Source organism: Candida tropicalis (genome assembly GCF_000006335.3).
Source record: "Candida tropicalis MYA-3404 genomic scaffold supercont3.3, whole genome shotgun sequence".
Classification (NCBI taxonomy): domain Eukaryota; kingdom Fungi; phylum Ascomycota; class Pichiomycetes; order Serinales; family Debaryomycetaceae; genus Candida; species Candida tropicalis.
In genome coordinates, this window is record NW_003020055.1 from 553,341 (window position 1) to 579,945 (window position 26,605).

A 26,605-nucleotide genomic window follows, 5' to 3' on the forward strand; every position below is an offset into this window, starting at 1 on the left:
TCATCAAGAAAAGCAAATCGCAGGACGGACGCCCAGTCTTTACAAGATTTTAATCTCACTAAATCTATTCAGTATCTTACTATTGGGCTTGATCTACTATTTCATCGAGTTCCACCCCAACTTTTCCACCAACTTGAACGAATTGCTCTACAAGATGGAGAAATGCAACGACTTATAAGCGATCCCTGCGTTACATATACAATTCAGATACCTATTCAGAAATATACATTGTTATTGTCTTTTTTTTTTATTATTATTGTTATTTTTTTTTGTCTATAATTTTTTGTGTGGAGCGGAATAAATTTCCTCTAAGAGAGTTTATCGCTAGGAGCGCAATCCCCCAGGAATATAAAATGGGATTCAACTTTCCTGAAATGAAAAATAGAACAAACTGGGTATACACACCAATGAAGTTACTCATCCTATCCATGATTGGCTTGGTCTCGGGGCAGGCAATTTTCAGAACATCACTGTCATCACTCCTTGACCAACTATACGGTGAGATCGTGGACCTCACTCCGACATTCGACACCACCAGTGCCGACACAGACAGAGTTCTTGCTATGAGATCCAAGTTGACCTTGCCAGACAAGGACGACACCTCGGACATTGCTGCTGACCAAAATATCTTTGGTGGAATTCTCACATTTGCACATTTGGACCACTTCAACTGTTTTGTCAGCCAGGATGAGAACCCAGCCATGGACATTGCCATTGTGGGTGCACCATTCGACACGGGAACATCGTACCGTCCAGGAGCACGGTTTGGACCACAGGCTATTAGAAACGCTGCTGCCCGTTTGACAGGCTCACTGAAATCAAAACACAAGAGAGCTGGTTACCCTGTTGATCCATACGACGGCAACACCCACAACTATTCCATCATTGATTGTGGGGATGTGGCCATGACCCCGTTCGACAATAGGATTGCGTTGAACCAGTTGTACCGTGGACACAGAAGTATTCTGAAGCACACTGGTAATGTTCACTCCACGCCTAGGATCATCACTCTAGGAGGCGACCATACCATCACCTTAATGGCAATCAAGAATGCACATGAGCTGTTGGGAGCCAAAGTCAGGGTGTTGCATTTCGATTCACATATTGATACGTGGGATCCCAAGGTGCTTGGTGGCGGCATAACGGACTACATGTCGTTGAACCACGGCACGTTCCTTCACTATGCACACGAGTTGGGGTACATCCAGAGAAGCGGTAACTACCATGTCGGTATTCGAGCACCATACATTGATGCCAGCTACGACAAGAACCACGACAATGAGTGTGGATTCAACACCATCCATGCAAATGACATTGACAAGATCGGTGTGCATGGAATCATCCGTGAGTTGTCCCACGACCCTGACACGCCTACTTACATCTCGGTGGATATCGATGTGTTGGACCCAGCGTATGCTCCAGGTACGGGAACAATGGAAGCAGGGGGGTTCACCACCAGAGAGTTGTTGAGTATCCTTGACGGGTTGAAGGGCCATGTGAACTTGATCGGTGCGGATGTTGTTGAAGTGAGTCCGCCATATGACACCAACAGCGGGATCACTAGTTTGGCGGCCACAAGTGTGGTGGACTCGCTCTTGAAGTTGATGGTTGTGTAGTGTAGTATAGTGTAGTGTTGTGTATGTGTGTATACGAAACGGGAATATACATCAAGTTATTGGTGTTGATGGTGTCATGTCTGATCTAGAGCGTGATGATGTTATGTGGGGAGAACTACCAGTTGACGAGGACTAGTAGTGAAACCAAAAAATTTGTCCTCCTCGCCTCATGGTGTATATCGTCTGGCACGATTGCGACAGGTTAAATGTAGCACAAAGACCAGACACCGTAATATAAGAAAAAAAATAAAATATAATATATTATTTTCGTGTCAAGAGCAATATGCAAGATGTTTCGTCACTATGTGGAATGATAATAAACAAATATTATTACGGTGTGTGTATATTACGAAACCGTGTCTAGTTAAATTCCACATGGTTCTGAATCCAGATGAAAGAAATATATAAATATGATCCATTTTGGGCATTATTGATTTCACCGACTTTTCCAGCAGTCTCTTTTTTTTTCTTTTCCTTTTTCTTTGCTAATATACTAGTTTTGGATTAGATTTTATTCAACTTATAATTTTAGATTTGCTATCCCTATTGGTAGCTTCTACGAAGAGCAATTCACTACAAGTTCATAATTATTAAAAGAGCGTCTTTTTTTTTCATCTTACCACAGTTTTATGTATATTTTTACATTTTCTTCTATTCTTTTTCATTTCATTTCGGTTCACGATTTTCCAACTTGAACTCTAATCACAGATAGATCCACACAGAGCAATAATGTTTACTAGACGATGTTCCATAGGTATTGAGTGCCCAGACATAGGACAAGCCAACACACCCTTGACTGCTTTCCTTATATACAACCACGGACACCATGGATTCGCATACAGTTGGTCACTCCCACTTCCCAACCACATACTGAGCAACAGACGAGTATCGATCTACGATTTGCACAATTTTGAAGATGATTGTAGCCTTCTTCAGCCGAATGTAACTGAAGGTGAAGAAAGTAATGAAAATGAGAATAATGATCAGAGTACAGTTGTACAGGTGATGCCAGAGAGCAACCAGAAGGATGTAAGAAAACACAAACGAAGACTAACATCTGCATTGAGGTTTGAGCAACCAAGAATGTTGTGAATCTGATGAGGTGTAGGTTCATATTAGTATTTGGTGTAGTGTTGGTATTTAGGTTATTGGTTGGCAGCATGATAAAGAATAATAAGTTCAGTTGTAGAATGGTCGTATGTTGGTTCTAAAATACATTCCATGTTAGAGTGGCTTGATACAAGATTAGATTCAGTGCAGAATTAATCAATACATTTGCTTAAACTTTTTCTATAATCAGGTTTTATATTGTAAATTTATTTATAGTTATACACAAATTTTTAATGAAATAAAATTTTTCAAAGTAGAACTGAAATTTAAACGGTCCAATACTATTTTAGAAATAGTAGATTAGAAGTACTAAGAAAATTATAATACCAATTAAAATCCAATCAAATTTTGTTAATTCATTTACTACGTCTTTTGCATTCTTATCAGCGACTGGAGGCTCTATTTTACTATCCAGTGAAACTTCTTTTGTTTTCTTAAATGCAGCATTTGTATCAGACTTATTTGTAGCACTGTTTCTTCTTGGCCTTCTAACTGAATTCTTTCTACTTGATTTTCTTGATGAATTTTTTCGTGTTGGTGATATTCCTTCATCTCCGGAACTAGGAACTGATGAAGGTGGTGAAGGTGATGAAATATCTGGATTTATTAAATTAAATTTAATTTCTCTTGAATTTCTTCTACTATCTCCAGGTAGTGGTGAATATATTCCATGACCATGACCATTAGTATTAGTATGATTGTGGTTATGTTGAATTTCATTTATCGTTGTCCTAGCATCATGAATACTTGATTTCCGAGATATGTCACTTTTGTTATTATCATCATGCGAAAGATCAATTGGTAATACTTTATTTAAGATTGACTTTGATTGTTTTAAAACTATCATTATAATGGATGAGTTGAAATTTGTATTGAAAAGTAGAGGTAAACTCAAAGTTCAAGACACATTGAAGTAATACACGGAATAGATCGGGCAATTATATATTTATATATATTCAAAGAAGATTCAGTTTTGAGCTATTTTATTCGGTAGTAACTGGTTAGTAATTGATAATAAATTCAATACAACAAAAGTAAATTAAAATAATAGTAATAAAAAAAAAACAAGTCCACTAATGCCGACATCATGGGGTTCTTCTTTTGTGCTCCGGGCCTCAAGTAATGAGAAGGATGTATAAAAAAACAATCTATATTCATTGGGGAAAGCGACATTGAATTCGACTTTAAGCGGAAACAAGTCAAAGAAGGAGATAAATAGATGGTCAAATCCCTTCATGCTGAGTCATCCAGTTAGATTCCTTGTACAATTAGTGCTTCGGCAATAATGGGAACAACAACAAAAAATAAGCATTGTGCAACCCGTTGCTTTTTTTTTTCTTTTTTCCTTTTCTTTTTCATGTTGCTGTAGTTTTTTCGCACTTTTCTATTATTTTGCAGTACAGAATATCTCCTACGGGTTATGTGCGTAGTAAACGTGATGGGAAGAAGAAGAAGAAGAAAGAAAAAAGAATATCGGTCGTGCGTAAGTTTAAAAAAGAATGAAAACCTCATTTTACGTCATTCTCAATTATTAATGTCTCTTGAAAGATGTCGTTGACTGCTGTGGTTCCTTGAAGTCTTATTAAGTGATTAGTAAGGAAGGATTTAACATGCTTAGTCATCTATAAAGGGCACTATTTCGTATAACTAACTTTGTGTTGTTATTTCAAATTATATTCAATTGAACCCTTCATATCGCCTTTAAATCATAGCCGTTAGATAATTTTCAAATTAGAGCATAAATGTGGATGAAGAAAATAATGAATAAAATAAAAAAGAAAAGAATAAATGGAAGACTTATCTAAAGGTCATCATTTTCATTGTGGTTAGATCGGTGTTTTAATTCAGTTGTGGGGTTTGGTTTAAAATTCATCTATACTTTAGTATTTGCTTTTTTGAACATATCGACACGAACTATTAGTACTGGCATTTCGCAGATGCATGAAACTAAAATAGAGCAGAAGAACTAAAGAATGATTTTTTAATCATCAACCGTTTTAAACGCAGTACGGCATGGCAGTCTTATCAAAATATGTGAAAAAATCAAATGACCATACTGGGAAATTCTTTTTTTTTGTTTGTTTTGTTTTAACATTTGCTTGTTAGAGTAAAGAAAAAGAATTTGATTTATCATAGTCAGAGCTCACAAAGTTAAAGTGAAAGAGGAAGAACACACAAGGTGTATTTACATTAGCCACGAGTCATGTGCAAAATATAGCGAGAGGCTAACTCCACTTCTATTGTTTTCTCCAGAGTGTAGTTCGCATTGTCTATCTAGCTTACCAACGCATTAACAAACAATAGTGCCATTGGACCACTGATGGATCTTAAAACTCTAATTGCAATTATCAGTTCAAAGTTTAAACATAAATAAATAATTAATTAATTGACTAACTAAAATAAATAAATAAATAAATTCATAATCATTACTCCTCATCAAAACCAATATGAACCCTATAACCCTAATACTTCTAATTATATCTATATACAAAAACAAAGAAAGTCATTCTATTATAGAAATACCGTCTTCCACCAAAAAAAATAACCAGTTATTTTAATTGTAACATATGTGTACCTTTCTATAAAGAACGTAACATTGAATAAAAGCACCAAACAAATTAAATATTATTTTCTTTTTTTTATCAAGTTCTTCTTTCGTTGCACATTAAAATCACTCTATTATATATAAAAGAAAAGAAAAATAAAATATGCCCTGATTATAATAGTAGAATATTATTCTACTTCCTTTCTTACCGTACCGCGTCCTCCTTTGTAATGATTAACCCCTTATAGCTCTATCATTTCACATGAATCGTACATTTTTCTTCTTTGTTCCATGTGTTCTTGGGATACTGAAATTGTTTGAAGTTCTAGGGAAAACCCACAAATTTGTTACAGAATCATAATCATTTTCATTCTTGTCACTATCATAATCACTATCATAATAATCGTCAGGTCTGTTATTTGATTTACCAGTGTAGAGACTACTTGAATCATCTTTAACATTGTAATCTACCGTTAAATAGCCGTGTTGTAGACTCATTAAATTACTGCCACTATTATTAGGTGTTAAATTGTAGTTAGCTGTACTGTCTTGACTTGATGTTCGTGAAGGTGGACCATACTCTTCAATTAAAGAAAGACCATTATGAAGACTAGGTGAATTCGGTAGACTTGACAGTGTTCCTGAAGTTCTATTAAGGGAAAAGTTTTTCAATGCAATTCCTGATGGTACTGTATTTGAACGACGGACTTGTGATCGTGTTACTATTTCGTGTGAATTTGAATGCTTCTTTTGTTTTCCTTTAGTAGACGAGGAAGGGTTTGTAGATTTACTTCTCTTGATTGTAGAAGTAGACTCTATTGTGTTTGATGATTTGATTTTGGGGAAAGGCGCATCTGCTGTTGATTCTAAATTAACATCATTTGTATGGGCTGTATTTGAAGAGCGGTGAAATTTGCTCTTGAGGTAGGTTACACCCATTAATTTTGCAATCATGGTTGATGAGAAATATTGCGGGACCGAATAATGAGAACTTGCGATGGTTAAGAATGAATCAATAAAGCAAATTAGTAAATGAATAAATATATGTAAGAAAAACAAAAATTTGAATAAATAGTTGATATTAAATTATAATTGCAAAATAAACAAATCTTCATTATACTAAAATGAAAATAAAACAAAAAAACAAAAACGAAAAATTAGATGATCTTTTTACATGGTATTTATATCTTATTACTCATGCTTGATAACTTGTTAGGGATATTTTTTTTTTCTTTTAGTTTGTGTGAGTGAGTGTGAGAATTTCAAATGTTCTAAAAAAACATTTCTTGGAAGTTTGGTTTTGTGTGACGGTATTTGAACAATTAAGAAAAGGAATTACATATTTGGAACGGGTAGACAATGCGACTGCGCGCGAGGGGGTGGATGGCCAGCAACCGTGTGATGGATGGAAGGATACACCAACATCCGTGTGGGAGTCTAATGGAATATTTCCGAGCCGTATTTATCTATCCACAGTCGCGTGTTGTGAAATTCAACTTTGTTAAATATGATGTTGGTATTTCGATAACTACGCTTCAATTACCTGTTTCACAATTTGCTTACTAAACATTATATTCATGTTAAATATGGGCTATGAAACGGAAATCAGAAACCAAAAACCAAAAAAGTCAAAACATAAATCCTTTAATTAATGAGATTCTTTGTGTACGATTTTCATTTTCAATCTAACATTGTGCCCTTAATATTGTTTGTAACCCATGCTTCTATTCACCTTTGTATCGTTTACGCTTATTAATTGGTACGAGCAATATTATTTTTTTTTTTTTTGCTCTCTCTTTCTTTTCGTTCGCTGTTGTTAGTGTCTCGTTTGGTCGTTCACTTCACAAAAACTTGAGCTCTTTTTTTTTTGAGTTGAATTGAATTGAAAATCGCGGGAATTAGTCAAATGTGCGTTGTTAGAGCCGCACATAAGCTAATGTCCGTGGTCAATTTCCTTATATCCATGCACTTTTCATCCCATACTAAAAAGAACTCATCTTCCTCCTCCTCCTCGCTCCACCCAAAAAATTATGCTCCTGCTCCTGCTGCTGCAAAAAAAAAAAAAAAAAAATGGCAAACTTTCCAAGAGGAACGAAGATTTAATCATGTAATAATAAATCATTTTCATTTATAAGCATTTTCTTGGATTATAGTTCCTAACTGTATTTTGTCGTATTCGTTTGCTTTTCATGTTTAAATTAATACTCTTCTAGTTTTTGATTTACACTATAAATGTGTCTGTTTTCTTTCAGGATTAGCAGTTTATTTCCTAACTAAAGAACAAAGATTGCACACGGACATAACAGTAACACTGGGTCGTCTTTCCTCCGACCGTCAACATTCTTTTTTCTGTTTGTGAAGAATCTTCAATAACAATCGGAGAGATGCAAAAAAAAAAATACCCGTCCCGATTATGTGCAATAATGTTCAATACCAATTTAGTTCAATGAATGGAGCTATGAACATTAGTTAGCCAAACTATTCAAAAAGGTCGGTATAGTTATTATTCATAATTAAATACATTCTGCTGATGAAAGAAATGTCGATATACCAATCGATTTCCTCGTTCATTTTTAATTTGTTTTTCTTTCTTTTGTTTTTTTGGTGTCATTACTGTCATTACTGTCATTGCTCAAATCATGTCATTTTTTTTTCAATGAATTCACTCAATACCTTGAACTTAACACATGCGACATATATCTTGTTGAACTTGAAATGCATACTCATAACCTTCTACCAGGATGCCAATAAACCAGTGGCAATGTCACATTTATTCATTGCAATAACGTATTCATAATTCACTCATTTGTGAAATCCAAAAAAAAAAGAAGTAGCGACGCCAATCTAGAGCCTATACAAGTCAGAACCCCACAAGTAAGAAATGGTAGATTTTTTCTTTGGGAATAAGAAGCATAAAGTACCACCCTGTTCTGTTTATTCAAACTGGTGGCACTAGTATCACCATCGTATCAAGATCTTTCAAAAACCTATCAAATGATTCGGAGATCTGAACCCGGCAATCTAAATTACCTTTTACGCCAATTCCAAATTAGGAAAGTCCCCGCTAATTTTTTTTTTTTCTTCCCCCGGTTACCGCTATCATTTTATTCATCAACAGAAATTGCTTGCTTTATAAATCAAGTCAAAGAAGCAATTTTATGTTTTTTTTTTTATAATTATTGAATACATTCTTTTTCTCTAGTTTTATTTCATCAAACTAATCAAATCAAGACATGGCTCCACAATTGAAAAACCCAAAGTTATTCCAAAACAAACCATTCATCAATGGTCAATGGTATGATTCCAAATCAACCAAGACTTTCAAAGTCATTGATCCAGCAACTGAAGAAGTTATCATTGAATTGCCAGATCAAACCCCAGAAGAAATTGACGAAGCTATCAAAATTACCCAAGAAGCATTCAATAAATACAAACACACAGGAACTTATGAACGTTCTAAATGGTTAAGAAGAATGTATGAATTGATGATGGAAAACTTGGATGATTTAGCAGCTTTAATCACTTGGGAAAATGGTAAATGTTTAACTGATGCCATTGGTGAAATTAAATATGCTGCTAGTTATTTTGAATGGTTTGCAGAAGAAGCCAAGCGTAACTATGGTCACACTATTCAACCACTGAATCCAAATAATAAAGTCATTACTTATAAACAACCAGTTGGTCCAGTTGGGTTATTATGTCCATTTAATTTTCCAAGTGCAATGGGTGCAAGAAAAGCTGCTCCAGCTTTTGCTGCAGGTTGTACTTGTATTTTGAAACCAGATGCTCAAACTCCTTTAAGTTCTTTAGCTTTAGCTTACTTGGCCAAAGAAGCAGGTTTCCCTGATGGTGTATTCAATGTAGTTTTGGTTTCTGTTGAAAGTACACCAATGGTTGGTTTGAAATTTTGTGAATCTCCATTGATTAAAAAAGTCAGTTTCACCGGTTCCACGCCAGTTGGTAAATTGTTAATGAAGCAATCATCATCTACTTTGAAGAAATTATCCATGGAATTGGGTGGTAATGCACCAATTATTGTTTTTGAAGACGCCAAATTGGATCTTGCCGTTGAACAAAGTATTGCTTCTAAATTTAGATCATTGGGTCAAACTTGTGTTTGTGCTAACAGAATCTATGTTCAAAGAGGTGTTTATGATGAATTTATTAAAAAATTTGCTGAAAAAGTGGAAAATTTCAAAATTGGTAATGGATTTGAAAAAGGTGTCACTCATGGTTGTGTTATAAATCAAAAATCAATTCAAAAAGTTGAAGATCATTTACAAGATGCTTTACAAAAAGGTGCCAAATTGGTTGTTAAAGGTGGTAGACTTCCTGAATTGGGTAAAAACTTTTATGCACCAACAGTTATCAAGGATGTTACTCAAGATATGAGAGTTGTACAAGAAGAAACCTTTGGTCCATTAGGTGCCATCACTCCATTTGACACCAAGGAAGAGGTATTACACTGGTGTAATGATACTCCATATGGATTGGCATCTTATGTTTTTAGTGATAACTTGAACACTGTTTGGTATATGTCAGAGTACTTAGAATCTGGTATGGTTTCTGTCAATACTGGTTTATTCACTGATGCCGCTTTACCATTCGGTGGTATTAAAGAATCTGGATTTGGTAGAGAAGGTTCCCTTTATGGTATGGATGACTATACTGTTGTCAAATCAATCACTTTAGGAAATGTTTACCATTAAATAGATATAATAGACATATATGACACACAACCATTATATATATTTACAAATAAATTTGTATATAAAGGACAAAATATAAATACATAGTCACTACTACTACTACAATATATATATAAGATCTCTATCTCTAATCTTTGTACTTTTTGATGAATGATTTATGGAAATTAGTCCATCTATCTATCCATTCTTTGCCAGGTGGTAAAAATGTTGTTCTTAAATGGTAAGTTCCTTCCTTTTGACCAAATCCATTACCAGGTACACAACAAATACCTGAATTTTCCAATAATTCAATACAATAAACATCATCAACTTGTAAATCTGAATTCTTAGCTCTTGAGTATAATTTATGGTAATGTTCAGGATCAAATTCTAAAGTTGGGAATATATACATAGCACCCATTGGTTTATTACATTTAACATCTTCCATTTCTTGGAAAGCATGGTATAATAATTCAGCTCTTTCTTCTAAATCACTATGAATGGCATTAGTTTCTTTCTTGTATAATTCATATGATTCATCACCTTCCTTTGGTGGATTAATCATTAATTCCATTAATGCTTGTCCTGAAACAACTGAACACAAATTAATTGAAGCCAACTTGAAAACAACATCTTTAACTTCTGGCTTAAATCCAACAAGTTCCATATAACCACCACGTTGTCCACATTCACCACTGACCCCCTTGGAAGTAGAATGTAATGATGCTAATTGAACATTCTTGTAAACCTCTGGTTCTGTTTCAAGCAATTCTGATAAAATACGTTTAAATGATACAAATTTTCCTTTAAAAATATTTTCCTGATACACCTCATCGGCAATTAAAACAATACCATATTCAGCAGCAATATCAATCAATTCAACAATATCTTGTGGTGACAAAATTGCACCAGTTGGATTACCTGGGTTAATGACCACTAATGCTTTAATCTTAATTCCCTTTGCTTTATTTTCTTCAATCAATTGTCTAATTTCCTCTGGGTTAGTGGACCAATGGTTCTGTTCATCCAAGTAATAGCCTATAGGAACAGCATTATTCAAAGCAATTGTAGCAGTGTACAATGGGTATTGTGGAATTGGAATCAAGAATCCTGAGTTCTCATCAGCAGATAAAATTTGTAATAAATAAGAAACAGCAGTTGAAGCTCCAGAAGTCAAAAACAAATTATTTGGATTGGCAGCATATCCATCTCGTCTAGTGATAAACTCAGCAATGGATTTTCTAAACAAAGCAGCACCTTGTGAATGAGAATAGGCACCAATAGATCCAATACTACCTAAAATCTTTTGAGCTCTTTCAACAACATCTTTTGGGAATCCGTGATTATCTGTCTTCAAAATTCCTGGGTATTGTAAAATTGATAATACTTGACGATACCAAGTCAATGGACGTTGATCCAATTGTTGAGGGTTACCAATATTGGCATTGACAATTTTATTGAACGGTAAACCATGCAGTTCTGGTTGACTATGGATTAATTCTTGTAATCCGTCAGCAATAATTGGGATTTTCCCACGCACAGCGTATTTAGCTTTCAACGGTATTCTGATTTACATCATGAATTGATAAAGGTTCAGCTGGCTTGAATGTAGCCAAAGAACGAATTAGAATATTTGATCTAAATGAACTTCTTGTACTAAGTCCTCTAAGTGTTAGAATTGGTAATCTTTTTGTACTGAGCATGATTGATAATTGTTTTCACTATGTTGTATTTGTAAATCGATATGCAATGAAATACTTTTTTACTTGATGAATGAATGAATGAATGAATGAATAAATAAATAAATAAATGATACTAAGATGGTCTCTAAATATTCAAAGGTCTTGTGAAGAACTTTTCTCTCTCTTTTTATTTACTCGGGGGGTTTTCTTTCTTTTTTTTCCGTTTGGTTGCTTGTAGGGCGAAGGAGGGGACGAAAAAAGCAGACGTAATCGAGAATGTGGGTGTGGGTGAGGTTTGATGTGCGCAGTGACTCAGACGAACAAATGATTTAGTGGAGAACAATCAAAAGTCAGAAAAAAAAATAATCTCCTGTTGTTTGCTGAAGATTTGAGGGTAATTTCTGAGATAAGGGGAAAAAAACCGTAAACAAAAAAAACACTGACTGTATTAAATTCTTACCAAGGTGATGGACAAAATTATAAACCCCACAATTGAAGTTGAATTTATGTAAATGTAAGATTGATTAAAAAGAAGTGAAAAAAAAAAAATCACCAGATTTTCTTACAACAATTATCATTCAAAGGGAATTCTGGTCGTTTATGTAGTGTTCAAAATTTGAATTCTGGGGATAAACGTCCGAAGAATATCAACAGATTAAAAAATAAAACAATCTATTTTCCAGATAAGGGAAATTTGCCGCGCAGTCAAAGTCATAATTCACCATTATATTATTAACATGGAGAGAAAGTATGGAACAACTCACCAATAATGAAGCTTGATTATGTAAGGTTTTGTGATTAGTATTCTCGGTGGTTCAGTTCCGAAGTAGGCGAAATGAATATCTTGAGGGTTTTTTTTTTTTGTGAAATGGTGTTTTGACGTCCTATTGGCTGCTTACGTATAGATTCAATTTAGGTGATTTTTAACTCTTTCTCGCATCACGGGATGTATTCAATTGATCCTGTTCCGGGGTATGGGTTTTTCCATGGTTATGTAGGTGTAAAAGGTATATCGTATGAATCAGTTCAGGGGGGGGTACCATTTCTCTAGAGAAGATCTCAACGCGTGAGGTGGATTTACAGGTTTGTAGACTAAAGATGAAACAACAACAATCTGGTCTAGACTGTTATGATCGATGTTTTAATGTACAAACAGTATTTCTACAATAAGCTTAATGGTATAATCAAAGAAATGTCATCTCAGAAATCTCGTGATTATCTTAAACCTTTTTTGCGACCATCCTATTTTGCATTTGTCTTCTTACTGAACTTTGTCTATAAACTATACTATCATACTGATGTTTATCTTCTTTTTCTTTGCTTCTTTTCTCTTTCATATTGATTCTTTTCAGCACCTTCTTCTGATTGAATAGAGTTGTAAATATTAGCCATTTTCTTGTGGTATTCATCATACATGGCTTTCTTTTCAGCAATTTGTTCACGAGCAAGGAATCTGTTTTCTTGACGAATATCTTTAAGAGCAGATTTCTTTTCTTTCTTCAATTGATGTTTAACCTTATTCAATTCTTGACGTTCTCTGTTAATATCATATGATTTCTTATCTGGGTTGAAGTTCTCTTCGAATTTAGGTGCAAATGTAGCAATTGCAAGAGCTCTGTGGTGTTGTAATGTCAATGGTTTACGGTCCTTAACTAAGTTGTCGTGTAGTTTTGTGAATCTAGTCAATAGTGGACCAGTGAGTGGAGCATTATATTTGGTGACGTGTTTCAATATACTAATGAATGATTCAAGAACTTCAATTAAACTAGATTTTTCTTTCCATAATGTAACACACTTATTCATGATTGATACCAACTTGGCAAGCAATAAAGGTTTACTCAAATCTTCAGAATATAACCCTTTGATAGACAACACATTAGCTTCAGAATCATCAAATTTTTCAGACTTGTTCATAGAAAATTGAACATTGACGTTTTTGGCAACCGATTCTGAAATTGATAATAACTTTGAGATATCCAACTTTTCTGGTTCTGGAACAATCATGAAAATAGCATGTTCTATAAAGTTAATCACTTCAGGATCATATCTCTTTGCAAATCTCTGATACATCAATAAAACATCTACTAAAAATACACCTTGTCCAATGGTTGTGATATCCCTTGGGTGATAAATAATGGTACTTAGTATTTCATTCATCAAAATCAAACATGGTGTAATGACAATATGATAATGATCAGATGATGAATACAAGTAAGCAATAATGACAAAAAACGCCAAATCACTTGCTTTCAAAGGTTTATTGATTCTGGATTGAATTTGTTTAATATGTTCACGGACTTTTTCTACCAACGACTCATTGTATGTTTCAGCTAATTTTTTGAGAATCTTTACGAATGGTTCAAAGTCTTCGAACTTATCGGCAAGGTGTAAAATGTAATCCAACAAAATTCCTGCAAAATTTCCCATTTTCTCTTTATTCCCTTGACCCAAGCCAGGTTTGTAAGTATTACATACTTTTTTAATATATTCAATCTGTTTGGTAGATTCAACAGCTGAGATTTCTTGTAAGAACTCATCAAATGTAAGTGGCATGATAACAGTTTGCAACTTTCTTGGTTTGGCACGTCCTTCCCCTTCATCTTCCGACCCTTCTGCATCCTCTCCTTCATTGTCTGATTCTTTGATACTGAATCCATTCTCTTCGTTTTCACTGTCGTCACCTCCCCAGAAATCATCATCCAAATCATCTCCTTGTTGTTCTCTATCATCTTCAACAAATCCTTCCATTCTTCTTAATCTATCAGCTTCTAATTTCTTCATTTTTTCTTCGTATTCTTTACGAATTTCTTCTTCAGTCTTGGTTCTATCTGCTGGAACATCTCTTCTATCATAAGTCAATTCTCTAACTTTACTATCATATTCAATTTGTTCTGGTGTTTTAGTAGAAAATGCATTATTGTTGGAGATTTTTCCTTGAACGCTTCTTAAATCATCTATAATTATCACCAAAATCTTCATCTAATTCATCAATTTGATCTTGTGTCTTTGGCAAATTCCTTCTGTCTTTGTTGGTTATAAAATTTAGATTTGGCAATAATTTCCCTTCATGGACTTCCATTCTTACTCTTCTTTCTAGGTGGTTCCAAACTATCTTCATCTACATATTTGACAGATTCTTCGTCATTCAATGATAATGCATTACCACCGTGGGTCAATTGAAATCCACCATTGTCATCATCATCATAGTCATCATCCAGTTGTTCATCATCACTTGCTAAACTGAAAACATTTCTTTTCTTAGAACTTGCAGCTTGTCTTTCTTTGGTAAATCTAGCCAACATTTTCTCTTCTTTACTTAAATGAGAATCATTTTCACCAAAACGTTTATCCAAAATACCACCTGTTTTACCATTTTGACGTTTTTCCAAATCATATTGCATTTTCATTTGTTTTTGCATGGCTCCATTTTTAGTAGCTATAGCATTATGTTGTTTAGAACCAACTTTAACAAATTTACCTTGATGAACAATAGAAATATCATGTTTTGATCTATTTATTCTTTGATCAAATTTATTAAATTGTTCTCTAATTTCTTCCAATTTTTGTTGTCTATCATCTCTATTGGTTTCATTACGCTTACTAGTCTTGGATTTTTTGTTTTTCTTTGAAGTATTGGTCTGTCCAATTAACCCTTTTTCTTTAAGAGCAGCCTTAAGTTGTTTCAACTGAGATCCTGCCATATCTTCGTCGTGGTTGTTAATACGCTGTATGAAGAGATGTGTCTTTCCAGAATTTTTTTTTTTAAAGACTTTTTTTTTTCACGAGAGATGAGATGGTGAGAAGAATATTGGTTATCGCGATACAATCTTTAACACTACGACATTTCACTTTACAATAGAATAAAATAACTTTTTCTAATTAATAGTAAATAAATAAACATATCTAAAAAATTGTCTTATTGCGACTGAATTTGACTCTTTTTGGAACTCGAAATAGCCAATAAAGAAATATCGTACAAATAACATTTATTCCAATGAACGCAACAAATATTCCAAAATGTTTCCATCGTCTATTGTATGGAGAATTTGCAGCCGTCAAAAACTGATCAGTGTCATCCATCATACAAAAGGAACAAGATCCATTCTCTAGTGAATAAAAATATCCTCCCGCCACTTTAATATACGGATTCAAAAACGAGGAACATGTCAATCCTTGTGGTGGTCTAAGTGTGAGCAATTCCCGATCAGCACATGTCACGCTGTTATTCCCCAAACCTGTTGCAAGAATTCCTTGAATCAAATAGGTAAATGGATTAATTCTATACATAAACATCCAAAATCCAGGCATGACATCTGGCAGCACAATTACACCACAAAACATTAAACACATGATATATAATGTTGATGCCAAATTACCTGCCACATCAATCAACTCGTTGAATGACATACACAATTGCCCAAATGTTGCTGAATAAACATAGAATGACGTCAAAAACATCCACATCAAAATACCACGCTGGTTAACTGTATGGGTGGGTTCTGCATTAGCATACAAACCAACTGGATAATACCAACACAAATAAGATAATGTTCCCACGGCAATCTGATAAGGTAACTCTGAAGTGATCTGGCCAGTGATAAAATGCAAACCAATCTGTATGTTCCTTGAAGGTGCTTCTCGAACCTTCAAATACTTCTCTTTGTCTCACAAAAAAAGGTAGCAATTTGGTCAATAATCGTAGTCAATGGAACAGTGAACATGAACACAGCAAGCATCTGATTTAACTAATCCTTGCATGTCATTCTTGGCTTTAAAAAAAGAGAATCCAATAAACAACGAAGAAGCAACAACCAAAAATAGTTTCGAATAAATATACCCCGGTGACCTCCAATCTTGTACAATTGCTCTCCAACTTACAAGTAAATATTGTTTCCAAATAGGTGCTGCGTATTTCAAAAGTGCTTCTGGATCTTCTTTACGTGGGAATTTCAGTAATTCAGTTTCCATACGACTGATTTCATTATAAATACATTTATACTCATTTGAGTTTCTCCAAACTTCAAAATAATCTTGTTTGGCATGAGATCCTGGAGCTGCACCAACAATTTCTAACATCCATTCTGCTGGATTTGCATCTTTTGGACATGGGTCAGCACCATGATTTTCGAAATAGTCAATCATTGTCTGGCAATTATCACCTAATTCACCAAAATATACAGTTTGGCCCCCTTTTTGTAAAAACAACAATCTATCAAATTCAGCCATAATAATTGCAGACGGTTGATGTATAGTACACAAGATAGCTTGGCCATGATCAGCTAACTTTCTCATTAATTTACAAATAGACCAGGCGGTTTGCGAATCTAAACCAGAAGTTGGTTCATCCAAAAACAACAACAATTTAGGTTTGGCAACTAATTCAACACCGATAGTTAATCTCTTTCTTTGTTCAACATTCAAACCTTCACCGGCAACACCAACCAATGCATCCGCATAGTTAGTCATCTCCAACAAGTCAATGACGTAGTCAACATATTCATCCTTCTCCTTCTTAGATATTTTGTTTGATTGTCTCAAATATGCGGAGAATTGCAACGCTTCTCTAACTGTAGATGTCTGTAAATGAACATCTTGTTGTTGTACATAACCAATTGATCTTTGGAAGGAAGAATCCAACTCGTGTCCGTTAACCATTCGTACACCATTAGTTATAACACCAGTGGTTACTCTGTCGGATAAACAGTTCAATAATGTGGTTTTACCAGCTCCAGATGCACCCATCAATACAGTAATCTGACCTGGCTTAACCCAACCATCAACATGGTCTAATATAACTCTCTCTTCCTTCTTGATCTTAACCTGGTAAGCCAAATCTTTCCAGAAGAAAATCTCCTTGTTGTCACAAACTTCAATACTTCCAGCAGTAGTATCTTCACCAAATCTTTCCGAATCAAAGCTTTGATCCTTTTCATGCAATGGGGAAATATTTCCCAGCTCAATATCACTGGGTGCTCCAATTATTCCATTTCTTCGTTTATATCTCTTTAATGAACCTCGAAGGAATAAAGTCATTTCACCCTTTTGGATTGCACCTTTATTTAATTCTGTTAATGCAATATAAACAAACAAGAAAAAAACTGCATAAGCAATTGCAATTCCAAAGTTTCTCCATTTGTGGGCATTATAGAATGCAAATGTGATTCTCATGTAATCATCACCTTTAACAAAATCACTACCTGGAATAGCACCCACACTTGCACATACTTTGTTCTCGATTGGAAGTTCATCGAAACCGGGACCTGCTGGAATATACTGTCCACATGGAAATTCACGATCATGATATTCATTAACCATAAGAGATTCAAACATATAACTAACTGGATTTATCCATTTGATCCATTTTGACCAGCCCAACATGTTTGGAAATGGAATCACAAAGCCAGCATACAAAATTAACCCAATAAGAATAACCGTAGCTGGCGTCATTGCTCCTGATACTGTTGTTGATAATGCACCTATCGATCTAAAAATATGAGAAATAACAACAGTACATGTAAGTCCAATCAACCAATAAAAAAAGAATCTACCAGCATCACTTCGAAGATCAACCATGAAATAAAAGGGGATATTAAAACATAAAGATTGAAAAAACTTGACAGGGAATTCACTAATGACACTTGCTAAAGCATCTGCAGATGGTCGATAAAGAGCATATTTCTTGTGCTTTTCAACTATTTCTCTAGCTTCAAAAAGTGCTAAAATTTCAAGAATAGAAGAAATGGCATTGAATACTAAAGAAAAATAAAGTGAACCAGATCTGAAATAGAATGTACTTGTATCTTTCTTGAGTTTGTAAAATACCGAGGCAAGAAGAAGGCCCATTATTAATTGTGATAAAATGGTTGCAATTGGAATGGAAGGATCAGCTTTCATACGAAGAAAGTTTCGTTGCATAACATATTTAACTTGCATGAAGAATGACACCGTGTAAGGTGATGTAGGACGAGTATGGTTTGATTGTCTTGCAACATGGGACTCGTGGTAAGTTTGTTTGATGTTTAACTTTTCACATTCAATGAAATATGAATCAATTTCATTTATCAACATAGTATACTCCGGTGATCTCTTCCAATACGCTTCAAACTCTTCTGGGGTTCGTGGCACTTTATTTTCATATCCTGGTAATGCCCTTCTCTCTGAAGGGTTTGTTAAGGAAGTCAAGAAATCAGCTGTTGTCTGTCTTTGGGGACAATCATAGCCCATTCTGATGAAATACTCCTTGGCTTTATTGGCTTTACCAAAGAAGATCTGATATCCTTCATACAATACAACAACATTATCAAACAAATCATAAGCATCTTGTGAACATTGATAGATGGCAACTATAGGAGTGCTTTCCAAAATAACTGCAGATGTTTTTAGAGCTTTGATAAATTCCAATGCAGTGGCGGCATCTAAGCCTCTTGTGGCATTGTCCCAACATTGAACATTAGCACCACTCAACGATGCTTCTGCAATGGAAACTCTTTTTCTTTCACCACCGGAAACACCTGTAACAAAATCATTTCCAACATTTGTATTCCTTGTATGTAACAAACCATAGGTTGCCATATAAACACTAGCCATGTGTTTAGCATATGTTTCTCTATCAACACCCTCGCCTCTGTTCTGGGGTGTTCTCATTCTAGCAGCGAATTCCAAAACTTGACCAACAGTTAAATGTGGAAAATGAGCATCGGTTTCTGCTGAATAGATAACATTACCACGATAATGTTTTTCAATCTCTGTTGATGATATTCCATCATAGCTAATTTTTGATTCTTTACCAATATGAAATCCATATGTTTGTGAAGCCAATGTTTTCAACAATGTAGAACAACCAGCTCCTGGTCTACCCAAAACAACTGTAAGTTCACCTGGTTTCATTATTCCATCCATTGGTTTCAAAATATCAAAGTATATTGAATCATCGTGCTTCTTCAAATAATGCACACCATCATTTAATAGTTTCCAGAAGACATTTGCTACTGTTGGTTGATAATTGTAATCGGTGGCGACCGCATAAGCCCTCAAATCTCTATATGCTATACCCAATCTTGAAGGTTTGTAATAATCTGGATCTGAATCATACAATTTTCTCAAGTTCTTGATCCAAAACTTGGCGTTGAAATTATCTGACTCAGGATTCAATTTTCCACGGGAATGGGCTTCATCAGTATATGGGTTAATACCTGGTACTTCTGACATATTTGTATGCAATCTCTGTAAATCATTAATACTGTTGGTTGTAGAATCATGGGAGAATTCTCTGGCTAGATTTTGGATATCTTCTGATATATGAGCATCGAAACCATTATACACATTCTCTGAAGATTCATCCAATGGCACTTCGTGTCGTTGTTTCTCTATGGCCCTTTCAGCAATAGTTATTAGAGACTCTACCATTTTCTTTATCGCTGTCGCTTCTTTGAAAGAAGCAAATTCTTATTTTCATCAAATTGATGGATTCTGTAAGGTATTTATAATGAACATCTTTGTGTTATCAAATAAAGGGCAAGTTTCCCATTTGCATCCGGAATTCTGAATTATAAATATTTATTCATTTTTGCTGTTCTCATTCACAAAATTAAGTCAATTAAATCCCTGACTGTTTGCAACAACAACTTAGTCTTGTCTTGAACATCAATGTATTGATAACTTTCACGAACACTAATTATAATATGGATGGTGATTATCTCAGTGATAACATGATACCGTCAAAGGAGGCGGAATATGAACATTCATTGTCCCAAATAGCCTATTGAAACTTGATTAGCAGAATCGTAAAACAAAAAAAAAAGAAATCGGAATAAAACCAACGTTCAATTCAAGAGGAATTCCAGAACTGCCGTTCTCCTTTGTGCAGCAATTAATTAAAGGATTGGCAAGGGTACATTAAACTGTTTATTTTCTTGGATACTATTCAAGATCCTTAATCTCATAGTTAAGAATAGATTGAAAAGTAGTTGATACCAAAGGATAAGAATTCCTATCTTGTCATTTGTCACAACTTGTTAATGAAAAAACATTGGTATTCATGATTGGCTGCCAATTTTTTTTTTTGTGTCTAGCAAACCAACGTGTCCCGGAACTACCTTTAATGAAAAAAAAAATCAACACATTAACATGTAGTAAATTCATGAGATTCTGGTTTATGATCCAGCTATCCCGAGAGCAAGCTACATCGGTGGTTATGTAGCATTGTAGTTATTATCCTATAATTTCGTATATGTATATCGATGTTCATCACTGTTTCGACTTTTATTTTATAGACTTGAAGTGATCTAGACTTGATATATAGTCCTTCATTTTAAGTTGGGGTTTTTATCACAAGGCAGTGCAATTATTGGACTATTAATTTGGAGCTCTGTAATAACCATTTTAATTCCAACATGGTTTAAAAAAAGAATATCGAAACTCATCTAACCAAAATGATAAACTATAATTAATAACCAATATATTCAGATACAAATATAGAATATAGAATTTAAAATATAAAATATAAATATCAATATAAATAATAAGAATAATAATAATAAAGACTAATTAAAGAATTGAATAATTGTTGAACATCTTTTTTTTTCATTTAGTGGAGTTCTATCCACTTTTTTAATTTGTAACATTCCTGTTTAATGACTGTCTGTCTTCTGATTCTTGTTCATCGTCTGCATCAGCTTCATGCTCATCCTCACTTTCATCTGTAGAATCGGAATCACTAGGAGGCTGATCAAAATATGGAGTTGCAATGATTGTGGTCGGAATATTGTTGACCGTCAACGGGATTTCGTTAAAACTTGACCTCTTTTCATCTTCAATCGATGGATGTATTTCGTAACTTGGATTGATGTTATTATTGGTGCTACTATTAGTGTTACTGTTTTGTGATAATTGTTTGATCATCGATGCTGAGTGTTGATAATGCTGTGAATACTCACGCTTTATTGAGTCTAAGTACTCTTGGTAATCATTCGAAATAGCCGATGTACGACTCTTGGTTCTCTGGGCAGTAGACCTGGATCTGGAAGACTGAATAGATGACATTTCACGTTGAGAAAGTATTGACTGTCTTCTAGATTCCTGCTCATTGGTGGAAGCAGTACTTGTAGGACTAATTATGTTATTGTATGGAATGATAGTCAAATCATTTTGTTGTTTGTTATAATACAATGGTTGCAACAGTTGTGGAGAAGGATTCTCACTGGAAGTCTTGTCGTTGTAGACGTCATTGGAAGATGTCGAATCTGGTACATGTTCTTGCGGAATAGGATTGTAGTTTTCATCAAGATGGGCAAAATCGATTTTTGTTGACTTGAATTTCTTAGATGCTCTGGCATTGCTGCAATGAGCATACATAAAGTCAACCTCTTCTAACTTTAAACCCTTTGTTTCATATACGGTGAAGAATACAAATATAGCCCCAGCGGCATTCAAACTACCCCACATAAAAAAGATTCTGCTTCCTATTGCCGCCGTATGTTCGCCAGTATCAATAAGATAAGGTGTGATATATGCAAACACAAAATTCACAATCCAGTTAGTTGCAGCAGTCAAAGAAAAAGCCTTTTGTCTAACGGATATACCATAAATATCAGAGCAAAGAGCCCATGTGGATCCACCCCATGTACTTGCAAAAAATGCAATGAAAACACAGGCAAAAGAAACACATAATATAGCATTGATCTGGGAATCGTTTATACTGACCCCACAAATGGCAATAATGAAATTACTAATGGCCATACCAACACCACCCCAAAATAATAATGGTCGTCTACCGACGACATCAATAAGCATGATACCTGGGATTGTAAAGATAACATTGACCAAATAGGTAATAAAAGACATGAGATAGTAATTGTGAATACCTGTGGATAAAAAAAAGTTGACTCCATAATAGAAGATAAAGTTTATACCAGAACACTGTTGGAAAAACTGTACCCCCATACCAGTCCACATTCTTAATCCTTGCTTGTGTCGACCTCCTCCACTTCTAAAACAATCCAATAACGTAGATTTCCCGTATGATAACTCATAATCGTAGTTTGCCTTAATATCAACCAACTCTTCAATAACTTCTTCATCGTCCGGGGGCAATCTCCGTAGTTTGCATAAGGAATCAAGTGCTTTTTGTAAATCATTCTTCTGAACATAAAATCGAGGTGACTCTGGAAGGAAAAGCATTCCCACAAATAATAGAAGTGCCCATGCAAATTGTAGTCCTACTGGAATTCGATATGACCCAGAATTGTGCAACTTTCTTGTTCCCTGTGATATCGCACTTGAAACCAATAATCCACAAGTAATAGAAAACTGATACGTGAAAACAACACTACCACGCGATCGCTTGTGACTTACCTCAGCTTGGAAAAGTGGAATGGAAGCAGATAGACACCCTATTGAAATTCCTGAAACAAATCTCCCGACACATAATAATGCCACTTCTGCTGCTGCTATCTGAAGTACGTTTCCAATGTTGAACAATATACCAGACGCCACCATTATTGTAAACTTACGCCCATATGTATCAGATATCCAGGGTGCTGTTAATGCACCAAAAAATGTCCCTAGCGAAAGTATCGCTACAATGATTGCTCTTTCGTGTGTGCTAAACCCGTTGCCACTACTTGGGAAATTTGTATACACGTACTTCATCTCTAATATATCGTTGATTATACCTGTATCGTACCCATATAAGAAACCACCCATCGCCGTCACTAGAATGATTTTGAAAGCAGATACTCTCTGCTGTTTATTTCGATGATGTTCTTCCTCTGCGGTCTGACCCGTGAATATTCGATGTAGAAATGGAAACATGATGTGAATAGATGATGTTATGTGTAGTTATACATAAAGAACGGGCACTATATTGTGTATATGGATATTAATATGGAAAACCAAAAGATGAGTACAGAAAGGGGTGAATATCCTAAAGATAGCTTGACGGATTATGTGTTCCTAAATTAATTTTTCTTTAATTTGTGTGTATCTCCGCAGACCTTTGAAATGGGAAATAACGAAATGATGATATAAACTGGAAGAAAGGATCTTATGATTTATCTAATAGTAAAAGCCAAACGGATCCTAAGCCAATACTCCCAAATAATCTAAACGGGATGTGTGTGTGTGTGTTTTGGAAAAATATCAATAAATTTTTCTCTCTATACTTGATTACTTTAGTTCATAAGCTTTTTTTTTTCTAGCATTTTGAGTTGATTTTTATTTAAGTTGATTCTTTTTTTTTTTCTTCCCTCTCTATGTGTAATCAGAAATGTCGCGCGCTTCCTGTACATTCTTTGCCTATTAAACTTTTTTATTTTTCTTAGCAATATCCATTATTCTCCATAGTGGGGGATATAGACTTCTTTTGCTATTTGGAGGGAGGAGGTGTCAAGGGGGTAGCTAAACGACATTTTCAGTTTCTTGGATTTCTCCATGTGCTTCACAAAGTTTTCCTTTTTTTCATTCTCTTTGGTGAAGATGACAGATTTAGTGACATCCGGATCTAGGATCTTTCTTGTTGCCATCAACCATTTGTCCTTTATACCTCCAATTCGCACTGCAGTCGGCATGAAGACATGAGCGGTCTAGTGAGGATCCAGAGGGGGAACAAGTAGAGAGCGAGAGATAAAAAAACAGTCACTGACTGTATACTGGTATTACTACATTCCCCCACAAATTATTCTATGCAACCGAGCTGGACATAGGAAAACATGAAAACTGTTCCTGAAAGCTTTCAAGCCTCTATGTTTTATACGCTTATAAATGAATGTTAGAAGTTCGCTTTTTAGTTTGATTAACTGCTAGATGGTTAGTAGTCTATACATAACCTATCATATTTATAAAAACAAATGTAAATTATTCAGTCTTGGAAGCTCTAGGTTAGCAAATGTCGTTTCTTTTATTTGACGATACGAATTTCTAGAGAAGCATTTATGAATCTTTGACCATGTAAGGTCGAGAATTCATTAAAATCCTAAACTTATTTTATTTTTAGTCGACATTTTTTACTAAATTATATTAAAAACATCTTTTAGTGTGCTCGGGATGAGTGCTTAACTCCCTTTAAGTAATCAGATGTTTGTATAATCATCGTAGCCAGTTGCAACATTTAAGTCAGAAGTAATCATAATTAGCTGATTTTCATGTCTGGCGTTTTTCTACAGTTAATATGCAACAGTTGAATCCAGGGAGCAAGATCGCCAAAAAAAAAAAAAAAAAATAAAAAAAAAAAAAAAAACGAAAACGAATATTACTAAAGTTGCAGAGAAGCAGAAAAAAAATACAATAACGTGTTAATGTGAGAGTTGTCAAAAAAAAAAAAAAAAGAAGCAGAATCAATTCCAATACTTGAAAAATTCATTCACACTTTACTCCTTTAATTTGATAGATTTTATTGGGCGGTTAAATATGATCAAGTCACCGAAGATAACTGAAGATGTTCGATTAAAAAATAACGGAAATATCCAGTTGAAAAATATTAGTGAAGAGGTCAGTCAGTCCCATGATAATCAATCTATAGTTAAACCACCTCCAAGCACCTACCGCATATACAACATATTCAACATCATTTTAGATTTATCACATAGCTTGATTAAGACAAGTAGTGCTGCTTCCAGCTCCGCGTGGTCAATCACCTCGTTTTACATTAGTCATTTTATTCTACTAAGTTTATTTTTGGTCATTGCCATTTACAAGAATTTCCAATACATCTATCGTCGCTTGTATTTGAAGTATTTGACGTTGACCTATTATCCAAGCAAGTCACCACAAGTCATTAGAGATGATGTTAATAGATTAACGAAGATTCCAAAAATCTTGAGTTGCATTTTAGACTTGAAGGATGACGATGACGAAAACGGTGGCAAGGATGGGTTGATCGCATCGATTGGTGAATTATCTGCATGGTGTTTAAGTGCTGGGATTGGAAAACTTATTATTTATGAATTTACTGGGTGTTTGGGCCAGACTAACGATTGCATTGCAGATGTAAAGAAAGAAATAACGAAAACCTTGACATTATACTTTGGCACCGATTCTATTCCAAAATTTTCTATCCGAGTTCCACACAAGAATATGATTATTTATAGCGATAATTACAAAAGTGAACAGGATCAAAATGTTGATTTGGAAATTGATTTGATTAGCCGTGTGGATGGCAAGCCAACAGTCGTTGAGTTAACCAAAACTATGAGTGAATTGGCTGCTAATAAGGAATTGCTGATAAAGGATATTACTATTGAATTGATCGACGAAGAATTGAGAGAGCTTGTTGGTCCAGAGCCAGATTTATTGATTAGTTTTGCACCTTCTTTGAATTTAGAGGATTATCCACCATGGCAAATTAGATTGAGTGAGATTTACTGGGAACCAGATAACAAAGACGTGAACTATGCCGTTTTCCTTCGTGGTTTACAGCAATTCTCCAATTGTAAAATAAAGATTGGTAAGTGATTCTGAGAAATGACAAGGTATGGTTTTTTGGAAAAAAAAAATACTTGTGATTATCTCCGAGGGAAAGAATATCAGTATTACAAGAGTGTTTTTAGATGTCTTGCTTTAATATTACTAATACATAGGCTCTGTATAATTATTTGCATTATTTGTTTACAGTATATGTGTGATATACACGTTGAATCGCGATTTACATCGCTATAACTGAAATTTGAAATAAATCTGTCAAATACTAATTGGCGTGTGAGTTTTGGATTAAAAAAATAGAAGCGCGTAGTACACGTATTCATTTATTTTTAACACCTATTGTTCGCATACGCTGTGTGCGTGTGCGTGTTTAACAGCAATGGAAAAAAAAAAAGAAAGAAAAAAAATTTGTTGTCCAATTTCCAACAACCTTTGCCAATTGATTGAGTGAGACAGAAAAAAACTGAGAGAGAAAAATTTGATTTGTTGTTATTTTTCGCTTTTCCTCTTTTCTTTAGCACATCAAAGTATCAATCCCACCGTTTGTGT

The 26,605-nt window shown here is 34.6% G+C and overlaps 12 protein-coding genes across 12 annotated transcripts; 4 read left to right on the plus strand and 8 right to left on the minus strand. All coding sequences in view use genetic code 12, as the record gives it.

Annotated features, from left to right (window-relative positions):
• Nucleotides 1-353: 353 nt before the first annotated feature.
• CTRG_02328 (agmatinase) lies at nt 354-1,616 on the plus strand (the record flags this gene model as incomplete). The annotated part of the gene is made up of 1 exon (XM_002547985.1): nt 354-1,616. The coding sequence occupies one exon, from the start codon at nt 354-356 to the stop codon at nt 1,614-1,616; it is 1,263 nt and encodes a 420-aa protein (XP_002548031.1).
• Nucleotides 1,617-2,345: 729 nt separating this feature from the next.
• CTRG_02329 (uncharacterized protein) lies at nt 2,346-2,708 on the plus strand (the record flags this gene model as incomplete). Its single annotated transcript, XM_002547986.1, has 1 exon — nt 2,346-2,708. The coding sequence occupies one exon, from the start codon at nt 2,346-2,348 to the stop codon at nt 2,706-2,708; it is 363 nt and encodes a 120-aa protein (XP_002548032.1).
• A 304-nt stretch (nt 2,709-3,012) lies between these two features.
• Nucleotides 3,013-3,573, minus strand: CTRG_02330 (uncharacterized protein; the record flags this gene model as incomplete). Its single annotated transcript, XM_002547987.1, has 1 exon — nt 3,013-3,573. One exon carries the CDS (start codon nt 3,571-3,573, stop codon nt 3,013-3,015), a length of 561 nt encoding a protein of 186 aa, XP_002548033.1.
• Nucleotides 3,574-5,529: 1,956 nt separating this feature from the next.
• Nucleotides 5,530-6,225, minus strand: CTRG_02331 (uncharacterized protein; the record flags this gene model as incomplete). Its single annotated transcript, XM_002547988.1, has 1 exon — nt 5,530-6,225. The coding sequence occupies one exon, from the start codon at nt 6,223-6,225 to the stop codon at nt 5,530-5,532; it is 696 nt and encodes a 231-aa protein (XP_002548034.1).
• Nucleotides 6,226-8,504: 2,279 nt separating this feature from the next.
• On the plus strand, nt 8,505-9,980 carry CTRG_02332 (succinate-semialdehyde dehydrogenase (NAD(P)(+)); the record flags this gene model as incomplete). The annotated part of the gene is made up of 1 exon (XM_002547989.1): nt 8,505-9,980. One exon carries the CDS (start codon nt 8,505-8,507, stop codon nt 9,978-9,980), a length of 1,476 nt encoding a protein of 491 aa, XP_002548035.1.
• Nucleotides 9,981-10,107: 127 nt separating this feature from the next.
• ALT1 (alanine transaminase) lies at nt 10,108-10,626 on the minus strand (the record flags this gene model as incomplete). Its single annotated transcript, XM_002547990.1, has 1 exon — nt 10,108-10,626. One exon carries the CDS (start codon nt 10,624-10,626, stop codon nt 10,108-10,110), a length of 519 nt encoding a protein of 172 aa, XP_002548036.1.
• Nucleotides 10,627-12,943: 2,317 nt separating this feature from the next.
• Nucleotides 12,944-14,620, minus strand: CTRG_02334 (uncharacterized protein; the record flags this gene model as incomplete). The annotated part of the gene is made up of 1 exon (XM_002547991.1): nt 12,944-14,620. One exon carries the CDS (start codon nt 14,618-14,620, stop codon nt 12,944-12,946), a length of 1,677 nt encoding a protein of 558 aa, XP_002548037.1.
• Nucleotides 14,621-14,706: 86 nt separating this feature from the next.
• Nucleotides 14,707-15,342, minus strand: CTRG_02335 (uncharacterized protein; the record flags this gene model as incomplete). The annotated part of the gene is made up of 1 exon (XM_002547992.1): nt 14,707-15,342. One exon carries the CDS (start codon nt 15,340-15,342, stop codon nt 14,707-14,709), a length of 636 nt encoding a protein of 211 aa, XP_002548038.1.
• Nucleotides 15,343-15,544: 202 nt separating this feature from the next.
• On the minus strand, nt 15,545-16,105 carry CTRG_02336 (multidrug resistance protein CDR1; the record flags this gene model as incomplete). The annotated part of the gene is made up of 1 exon (XM_002547993.1): nt 15,545-16,105. The coding sequence occupies one exon, from the start codon at nt 16,103-16,105 to the stop codon at nt 15,545-15,547; it is 561 nt and encodes a 186-aa protein (XP_002548039.1).
• A 225-nt stretch (nt 16,106-16,330) lies between these two features.
• CDR2 (Cdr2p) lies at nt 16,331-20,047 on the minus strand (the record flags this gene model as incomplete). The annotated part of the gene is made up of 1 exon (XM_002547994.1): nt 16,331-20,047. The coding sequence occupies one exon, from the start codon at nt 20,045-20,047 to the stop codon at nt 16,331-16,333; it is 3,717 nt and encodes a 1,238-aa protein (XP_002548040.1).
• Nucleotides 20,048-21,250: 1,203 nt separating this feature from the next.
• HGT4 (glucose sensor) lies at nt 21,251-23,452 on the minus strand (the record flags this gene model as incomplete). The annotated part of the gene is made up of 1 exon (XM_002547995.1): nt 21,251-23,452. One exon carries the CDS (start codon nt 23,450-23,452, stop codon nt 21,251-21,253), a length of 2,202 nt encoding a protein of 733 aa, XP_002548041.1.
• Nucleotides 23,453-25,045: 1,593 nt separating this feature from the next.
• On the plus strand, nt 25,046-26,089 carry CTRG_02339 (ditrans,polycis-polyprenyl diphosphate synthase; the record flags this gene model as incomplete). The annotated part of the gene is made up of 1 exon (XM_002547996.1): nt 25,046-26,089. One exon carries the CDS (start codon nt 25,046-25,048, stop codon nt 26,087-26,089), a length of 1,044 nt encoding a protein of 347 aa, XP_002548042.1.
• Nucleotides 26,090-26,605: the final 516 nt, after the last annotated feature.